This window comes from Eurosta solidaginis, chromosome 2 (assembly GCF_040869045.1).
Source record: "Eurosta solidaginis isolate ZX-2024a chromosome 2, ASM4086904v1, whole genome shotgun sequence".
Taxonomy (NCBI): Eukaryota; Metazoa; Arthropoda; class Insecta; order Diptera; family Tephritidae; genus Eurosta; species Eurosta solidaginis.
Genome location: NC_090320.1, coordinates 129492403 through 129502708, shown reverse-complemented (window position 1 = coordinate 129502708; position 10306 = coordinate 129492403). Strand labels below are relative to the sequence as shown.

Sequence of the window (10306 nt, the reverse complement as noted above, 5' to 3'; positions counted from 1 at the left end):
AAAAAGACTTGGGTTAAGTACAGTGTTAAAATAACTCATCCAGAATACTCTAGTCGTTTATCGAGAGCAGTTTGCGAATACAATAGTTGACATTTTTGATTCAAATAATTTGGAGAAGCTGATTAACGTACTTTTGTGGTTTCAAAAAAATGATATGCATTACTTTGTAAATTTTGTTTAAATTAACTTTTTGCATTGTATGTAACGTTACATAAAATAAATGCTTACATTATCTTTTGCACAAAAACATGATTATTATTGCGTTAAAATAGATTTCCCTATCAATAACGCGTATGAAAGGTTTAATTGCAAAATTTCAAAAATTTAAAAGTTCAAATGACTCTAAAAAAAAGCGCCAAATATGCGATTTCGTGGTTGGCTTTTTTTGACACTAGGCACCTCCTAGAATAAGCCCACAGAAAAATTGCACGGGTGGTCGGCAGAAAAATTTTAATTTTTTAAAACAAACCGTGGTGAACGGATATGCTAGTATAACACAAAATAACTTGTAAAACGTGCATTTTACAAAAAAAAAAAAAAAAACAGCCCCGATCTTGGTTTTGGATTTGTTTCACTTTATATACTTTATAATTTGCTGATAAGAATATTAGATAAAGCATAAATTCAAGCTGAGTTTTCAATTGATTCCATCCATCCTTCACTGTCGTCTTCAGAATCTGATTCTTCCGATTCTGAAAGTTCTATGGCAACTCGTCTGGCCAAAATTGAAGCAACATCGTGCAAAGCAGTTGTTCTTTCAATCTCCTTTTGCTCTGATTTCTCAACTTTTCGCAAAGTTATTCCTTAAATTAAAAATATTTATATTAAAAAGTACTTGCAATTTTTAATGACAATTTTACACTACCGTGACGTATCGCTTTCATTAAATCTGTGCGAGAATCATAGAGGGGTGGTAACAGTCGTTTTTGACTAAGAATGTGTTGTTTAGCTTCATCAATTATAAATCTTTTATGAATATCAGCATTGCTAACTTCCAATCTTGTGCCTTCTTTATCCGATTCTGTTCGTAAAAGTGGTGGAGGTGGAGGAGGTGGAGGAGGTGCTGCATCTGTCGCGGAGATTATGGACAGCTGGAAAAAATATTAAAATGTTAGTTATCAAGTGAAACAACATAGCATTGTGTACAGCAGTGCGGTTATTTGTTATTTAGTACCAATATTACTTTTTAGGAAACAGTTTATTCATATCTTAAACTTAAAACTTGCTGGCCCGAAAGACGCTCCTTATCTCAATTCCTTAACAGAAACTCTCTCCGGATGTCATGCAGCTATATTAACAAAAATCGGCTAAGTGGAGTCGGAGGACATATACTAAATTTGGCTTTACAAATGAGCAGAAAAAATAGCATATATTGGACCATTCACTCTTCGCAACAAAAGGTGAGAAAAAATGCCATATTAATTTTCTAATTGGTTTCCCTAATTTGAGTGAGACAATCGCTCACTCTTTCCCAACAAAAAAAATTTTATGTTTAATGGTGTGTTAAATTTTTACTTAAAATTTAAGAATTCATGAGCTTCACATCGGTTTATAACTCACACAGTGTGAGACATTCGGTTTCAATGTTAACTTTTTTTTTGTGAAGTTTTTTTTTCATTTCAAATAAGTTGCTTTATGTAAACTCGGGGTCAGTTTTACATATTTATGTTTGTATGTTTAATGTGTGTTCAATTATTACTTAATATTTACGAATTCATGGGCTTAACACCGGTTTATAATAATTTATTACTCAATTATTTCAAATTTGTTTTTTGTGTGTCAATTATTATTTTTGTTTAAGATAATCTGAAAAGAAATAAACATATATTGGGATAGTACCATTTCGAAACCGCCACGTAGTCACCGTCAGACAACTTTGTAATTTTATCAAAGGTTTTACAGAGATTCGAACAAGCGATAATTTGCTTTCTTGTTTGTATTTTCTGTTTAGTTGTTTTTTTTTAGTTTATCTTATTTTTACACTAACAACACAGTTTCAGACATTCTAGCGCCTCATTTAAAATGGTAAAATCTTAAACTTTTAAACGCTGCACAACTCCGGTCCACAGGTTCAGTATTGTTTAAACGAGTTCGACTCAAACCGCTTATACGAACAGGGTAGCTTTGTTTTCATTGTTGCTTCCCATGTAATTTCATAACCTAATGTATTGTTTAAGCGAACTCGAGGTAATCATAGACAGGAAATTTTGTAATGTTTTCAAAGGTTTCTCGGAGATTCGAACAAGGGAGAATTCGCTATCCTACTTGTATTTGTTTTCTTGCTTATTTCAGTTTATATAATTTTTACACTAAAACCACAGTTTGAACATAGCGTCCCCAATCTTTATTACTTACTTAATTAGCGCTTAACCGTCTAAACGGTCCCCAATCACAATAGTAAAATTTTAATCTTTTAAACACTTCACAACTCTGGTTGTTGTTGTTGTATCAGTGCTTCGCCCCATCCAATAGGTGCGACCAATCAAAAATTGTCATCAATTCCTCTAACGGGAGTCCAAGGAGACATGCTGTTTCAACAGGGGTGGACCAAAATGAGAGGGGCATTGGTTCCACATTACAATTGAAGAGATGGTTGGTGTTATGTGGGGTCACATTGCACATTGTAACCCCACAGGTTAGGTATTGTTTAAGCGAGTTCGACTCAAACCGCATAAACGAACTGGGTAGGTTAGGTTGAACTGGCCGGTCCATGAGGACCTTTAGTGTAAACAGCCAACAATTTCAATGCCAAATGAGTAAACCAGTTAATGTGCTACCCTGTAAAAAACTGAGTCTAAATTTTAATCAACACAAAGCGACACATTTACTAATTGTTGCTGATAGCGCAATTCACACGATTTAATACAGATGTGTGTACACCGCGCGACTAAACCAAATTTGCATTTAGGCAAATTTGTTGATATTGCATTTCCCACAGACGTCACAACTCAACACAAATATGTAGGTACATATTTGTGTCGATTTGTATGTAGGTATGTAAGTATGTATGTTTAAAGTAAATATGTATGTAAGAATATGTTTAGACTAAGTAAGTATGTAAAGTTAAAGTAAATATGTACGTAAGAATATGTTTAGAATAATTTAGTATAAATAAGCTGAAAATATTTGAATAAAGGCAATTCGTACTTAACTTCAAAACGCACATTTTATAGTATATACTCCATTGCAAGAACACAAAGGAGCGTTTAATCAAAAGAAGTGCCGACGTTGATCTTCCGGAGCACGTCAAACGATTTCTTATAAGTGTAGGATTCATTTCCGTGTTCGGAACCTCAATAAACGACTGAAGATTTGTAAGGCCAAACAGAGGCTAATGGGTTTCAGAGAGTACATCAAAATCAAACTCTAATGCCCAGTTTTTTTTTTTAAGCTGATTTTACCCACAGCGAAACAAATGGAAATTGGAAATGAAAAATTAAAAAATAACAATAATTATCATTGGAAAAAAATTATTGTTCTGGCCTTGAGCTCGAATAGAACCTTGAATCATTTATCAATAGGCCGATAAAAACAAAAACAATTGTTAATAAACCATGAGCACTTGGGAATGTCAAACAAAGTAATTGACAATAAACAAAAATTCAGCATTATCAGTGATTTGCACCAGATGGCGCAACACTGAATAAATATCGTTGGTAAAAAGGAATAGAAGTAGCAAATTTGCCAGTCAAAGAAACCACCGCTGTATAGCTAAACGGTTAGCACAGCATGCCTAAAGCGTACTGATGATGAAGGCTTAGCACCCTTCGAAATGGATCTATCTGCGCAGCTATGGCAGGTTGTCTGAAAAATTGTCTACTTACTATTCCAAAAACAAAATAAAATTTTTCAAATTTAGAAAAATTAAAAAATAACAATAATTATCATTAGAAAAAAATTATCGTTCTGGCCTTGAGCTCGAATCGAACCTTGAATCATTTATCAATAGGCCGATAAAAACAAAAACAATTGCTAACAACTCAATTTAGCTTACACTAAAGTAATTTGATAACTGGTTGGATAACTGATCATCTCTGCAGCAACAACATACCTTTCTTCAGACTGTGAAAATGTGCGTGGTCGTATTAGGCGTATGGAATGGAATGAAAACATAAAACTTCGAAATGTTTGTGTGTTGTAAGAAAATGTGTTCAATGTTTTGATTTCATTTTGAATTTGCCATCTTCTTTTGACAATCCCTACTCCAGTGAAATGAAAAAAATTAAATCTGCTTACATACCAAATTTCATTAAGATACCTAAAAATTTACTCAAGTTATCGTGTTTACGGACAGAAGGACGGACGGACATGGCTAATAGAATTTCTTTTTTCGCCCAGAATTCTATATCTATCACGATTAGCTTATGCCGTTGCGAAGTACCGTTATGTGAACAAAATTAATATACTCTGTGAGCTCTGCTCAGCTGAGTATAAAAAAATTAACAGCAACAACCTTTGGGATGTTTGTCGTTATCACCCGGCAGCGACGATAGAAATAAATCTATCTTCGCAAAATGTGTCGTTTATTTTGCATCGAAATTTTCTGTTCGTAAGGAATGCTTTAATATATTCAAAAATTTTAGGGCCAATTCGCCATTCTTGTAATTTTTGCAAGACCAGGTGTGCCCCGATTTTGTCAAATGCTTTAGCAAAGTCGATCGAAAGGATGGAGATGTGATTTTTGTTTGACAGAGTTTTACATATGTGATGATCAAGGAAAAGAAGAGCATCTAAAGTGCTCGTACCAGATTGAAATCCTACTTGGAATGGGGATAGGAGCTTTTTATTGTGTAAAAACCACATCAGCCTGGTAGCGATTATTTTCTCCATTATTTTGCTCATGCAGGGAATAAGTGATATAGGTCGAAAGCTTTTTTAATCATCTGGCTCTTTATGTGGTTTAAGTATTGGGATGATAGTCATGTAAATCGTTTCAGTAACGCTGTATCTGATCTGGCCGTGCATCGACGCTTATTTGTTTTAAACAGCTGAAGATGCTTTCTCCCTCTCAATAATAGCCGTGTTTTTTAACACGCGCGTATACGTTTCGTTTGCGCGTGTTAAAAAACGCCTATCTTCGCTTAGATAATGCTTAGGAGACCCATCTAGCGGCTGTGGTAAAACAACTAGCTACAGCAACAGGGTGTACCGAAAAGCGGAGACGCAACGCTCTGATGGCCATAGGGTATAACATATAGCTGAATCAGTTGCGATGAATTGTGGACACACATATAATACATAGAATTAGTGTACAGGGTGAAACAAAGACACATATTTCAGTTACATCTGAGTATAATGCGTATTGAAATTTAGTAGGACAAAATTTATGCGCAGCAATTTCAGAGGTGTATTTATAGTTTGTCTCTTAGCAGTCAATATAAAGTTTAAGCGTAAACGGATATACGCGTGTTAAAAAACACGGCTAATATTCGCAAAAAAATCGCATCGGTAAACAGATAAAAAGAAGCACAATGCAAACGGTAGTTAGTATAGCACTTATAAGGTTATCTACTTTATTTAAATACACTATATTTTTGTAAATTATTATACTCAGCTGAGCAGAGCTGACAGAGTATATTAATTTTGTTCGCATAACGGTAATCCGTAACGGCATAAACTAATCGAGATAGATATAGTCTTCTATATATCGAAATGATCTCGGCGAAAAAAGAAATTCATTTAGCCATGTCCGTCCGTCCGTAAACACGATAACTTGAGTAAATTTTGAGGTATCTTAATGAAATATGGTATGTAAGTTCCTGGGCACTCATCTCAGATCGCTATTTAAAATGACCGAAATCGGACTATAAACACGCCCACTTTTTCGATATCGAAAAACCGAAAAAGTGCGATAATAATTCATTACCAAAGACGGATAAAGCGATGAAAATTGGTAGGTGGGTTGACCTTATGACGCAGAATAGAAAATTAGTAAAATTTTGGACAATGGGCGTGGCACCGCCCACTTTTAAAAGAAGGTAATTTAAAAGTTTTGCAAGCTGTAATTTGGCAGTCGTTGAAGATATCATGATGAAATTTAGCAGGAACGTTACACCTATTACTATGTGTGTGCTAAAGAAAAATTAGCAAAATCGGATAACGAACACGCCCACTTCCAAAAACAAATTTTTAAGTCAAATTTCAACAAGAAATTGAATATGTCTACAGTATATAAGTAAATTATGTCAACATTCAACTCCAGTAATGACATGTTGCAACAAAATACAAAAATAAAAGAAAATTTCAAAAATCGGCGTGGCTCCGCCCTTTTTCATTTAATTAGTCTAGAATACTTTTAATGCCATAATTTTTTATTATTTTATTTATTTATTTATTATTACGGTCTTTAAGACCTAGCTTAGGTTAAAATAAGAGATAAAACATAAATACTCATGTCACATTTAGTGACGTACAATATAAAAACAATTTTTCTTTGAACTTACTAATATTTTCACAGTCTTTCAAATCAGAAGGTAACTCATTATACATTTTATACCCTAAATATTCAAGAGACCTTTTGGCGAACTCAGTTCTTATTCTAGGCAGTCTTATATTATTGCAATTTCTTGTTCCATAATTGTGGATTTCATGATTATAATGTATTTTACTACTCAGGTAATTCGGTAACATTCCTAACCTAAGTTGGTGTATAAATTTCAATGTGAAATAACTAACTATCTGTTTAATACTAAGCCAGTTTAATCTATTGAGCATTACAATTTTTGGCGTTCTTGGAGGACATTTTAAAATAAATCGCATTGCCTTGTTTTGCTGTATTTGAAGTTTCTTAATATACATATCATTACTTAATAGCAGAATAGTAGGACAATAAATAAAGTGTGGTTCAATAATTGAACGATATACCAATATTTTATGACTTTGACTGATATGTTTACATGTTCTATACATGAAGCCTATTTTCTGTGCAATTTTCCTTTCCAGATAAGTTACATGCTCTCCAAAATTTAGATTAACATCAATCAAAACTCCTAAATACTTAATTTTTTCTACTCTTCGGATTTCCATGTTTTTTACCTTCAGCGTAATATTATTTAAACTATTGTTACTTATGATATTAGTGTTTTTACAAAATATCATGAACTTAGTTTTTTCGACATTTAATTTCAGTTTTCTAAGGCATAACCATTTGTATAGCGAGTCCAGGTCTTCTTGTACTTTCAGCATGGCACATTCTGCATATTTTTCACTTATGATAAGCAATGCATCATCCGCAAATAGACGTATTTTACAATATTTTAAGCATCTTTTGATATCATTGATATACAATGTAAACAATATTGGCGCCAAGACCGAGCCTTGTGGTAAACCAATGTTAACATCCACCACTGATGAAACCTCCTTTCCAATTATCGTTCTCTGTTTTCTGTCACCCAAATAACTCCGGAACCATTCCAAAGCCTTTCCTCTTATACCAATTTTAAACATAACGTCCAATAGCTCAGATCTATCGACAGTTTCAAAAGCCCGTTTTAAATCCAAGAAGACAGACACCGTAAATTTTTTGTCCGCCATGTCTTCTTTCCAATCTGCAATTACCATATTCAACGCTGTTTCACAAGAATGGCTCTTCCTGAATCCCGATTGTTCTGGGATAATCACATTGTGCTTCTCTAAGTATGCCACAAGTTGATCCTTCACCACTGTCTCCATAATTTTTTCATCTGTAGGTAACGTGTTAATTGGACGTAGTTCCTCGGGTTTCATTGTATTTTTTACTTTTTCAACAGGTATTATTGTTGAAATTTTCCAGTAACTAGGTACAATACCGCTGTTTAAGGATTCGTTAATTATGTCTTTGTAGAAATTAGCAGTATATGTCATGGCATCTTTAACGACACCCTCCGATAAAAGCTTGTCGCCGCCATATTTGTTTTTAAGTGATTTTGTGATAATAATAATATCGTCCACTACAATGTCAGTAAATTTAAATGTTTCAAATGGATTACTATGATTTGCGCTTATTTCATCCCCATTTACAATTTCTTCGATGCTATCATTAATTTCAACAATACTTTGTATAAAAAAGTTATTAAGGGCATTAGCTATATCATATTCATTTTCCAGGCATTCACCGTTAATTACAATTTTAGTGATATGTTTTTTAACATCATTAAGCTCGACGAGGTCTTTTAGACACTTCCACATACGTTTCATATCGCCATTGTTATGATTTACTCTATCTTCCATGTATTTCTTTTTTTTATAAATTATGGTTCTTTTATATATTTTCTTAATGACGTTATATTCGTCCCAAAATCCAGTATTTCGAGCGGTTTTATAAGATTCTATTTTTCTTTTATGCAGGTTTGTTAATTCTCGGTCGTACCACTTATTTCTTATCTGTATTTGGGTCCTCTTTATATAAGTCAGTGCTTGCATAGCCACAGTTAAAACTTCGTTTAGGGCTTTAGTTTTAGTTTCTACTCCGGAAATTGACATAAAGCTGAAATCGCATGTTCGTAGCAAAGTTAAAAGATTTTCAGCACTATAGTACTCCCAACATGTAACAGTAGCATACCTTCTCATTTTACAAAGCTTTGTTGTTGGCACTTCGAAGTGGATTGTCTCATGGTCAGAAATGCGATGTTCACCTATATTTACTGCTTTAACTTTATCATTGTTACTGAATAGCAAATCAATTCTTGTAGACGAGTACTCTGTTATCCTTGTGTCGAAGTTTATCCTTTGTATCATTGCCATTTGTGCAAATAAACTTGTTAGCTGGTTTGAGTATGTTGACGATACATTTACATTGATATTAAAATCACCAATTATTAAATTATTATCCGCCTCCTTGAGATGTTCAGTGATGATTTCATTTAGATAAGTAATAAAGGTGGAGTCACTGCTACTTGGTGAGTGATATAGTACACCGATTTTCCATTTTAACGCGCATTTGTTTATTTTTACAATAATGCACCACACATTCATGTTGATAGCTTTATTACAAACTATGCTAAATTGTATATTTTCATTCACATACATGACAACACCGCCAGTGTGCCTACTTTGAGAGTCGCAACGAATGCATTTGTATGTCGGAATACTAAGTTCAGAATCCAAGATATGTTCTGTTGTACACGTTTCCGTACATAACACAATACTTGGTCTTCTTATTTCAATAAGACGTTCCAGCTCGATTTTATTTGCTATGATACTACTAATATTAAGATAAATGCATTCCAAGTTGTATATATTGCTATCTCGATTTGAATAATATTTTGACTTTTGCGCTGCTGTAAGGATTTTCTTTGGTTGCTAATAAACAACTTTCCTTTTCCTTGCATCTAGCTTTTGTTGGTATACGGGACAAGTTCTATCCAGAGTATCATGGTTTTCGTCAAGTCCTAGATTCAGCTGCTTGTTTGCTCGTATGCAGTTAATGCACTTGTTTACTGCATCCTTTATGCATTGTGTATGCTTATGCTCACCCAAGCATTTTGTGCATACTTCCTTTTCCTTGCAGTCAGCCGCTTTGTGATTGAAGCCTTTGCATTTAAAACAACACAATACCTGCACTGCATCATATACTCGGCAACGTTCCCAACCTACATTAAGCCTCTCTCCAGCTAGTACATTTGCGAACGCTTCAACATTCATTTCTATCACAGCATTATAATAGTTTTTCGCGTTCTTTTTCACTTCATATTGCTTAACAATTTTGATGTCCGTTTCACTTAAACAAATGTTTTGTCGTTTAATTCTTTGCACCAGTTCCTCGTCGCTATATTTAAAATTTATACCAGTCACCATGACTGCTGGTTTCACTTTTTTGGGAATCTTAACCTCATAGTTATTTCCCAGATTGATCTCAATGGCATTTTTTATTTTGTCACGCTCATGGTCATTTTCGCTTTCAACAATAACAACTCCGCTTTGCCTTGCTACTATATTAGTTATTTGCAGCCCTTTAGGATAAACTTTCGAGTTTAGGTCAGTTTTGGTTATTTCTATATTTTGCTTTTTATTCGGCTTGACAATTAGGGGATGATTCTTTCTAATGTCTGGTAACACTTCTTTTTTTTGTCCATCATTTTTTGTTATCGCTGCGTATGACACTTTGGCTTCAACACTATTAACATTTTTCTTTATTTCATTGCATATTTTTTTATTCTCTTTACTTATTTCTTCAATCATTTTCTTATTGTCATCCTTGTTTGTTTTCAACTCATCACAGACCTGCTCGCTGCTTCGCTTGAAGCCTTCAGCAATTTCCCGTATTTTGTTCACTTCTACAACACTCTTTTCGCATGATTCTTGCGCTTTTTGCATTGCCTTAATTCTG

General features: G+C 33.9%; 1 protein-coding gene across 5 annotated transcripts in view; it reads right to left on the bottom strand.

The window, feature by feature from the left end:
- Nucleotides 1–552: 552 nt before the first annotated feature.
- SCAR (wiskott-Aldrich syndrome protein family member 3 SCAR) overlaps nucleotides 553–10306 on the bottom strand; it is a 429470-nt gene continuing 419716 nt past the window's right edge. For all 5 annotated transcript variants that reach the window (XM_067766214.1, XM_067766213.1, XM_067766212.1 and 2 more), the window contains 2 exons: nucleotides 866–1091; nucleotides 553–803 (listed from right to left, as the gene is read on the bottom strand). In XM_067766214.1, coding sequence (XP_067622315.1) covers nucleotides 625–803; nucleotides 866–1091 — 405 coding nt within the window. In that variant the 3' untranslated portion in view covers nucleotides 553–624. The remainder of the gene's footprint in view (nucleotides 804–865; nucleotides 1092–10306) is intronic.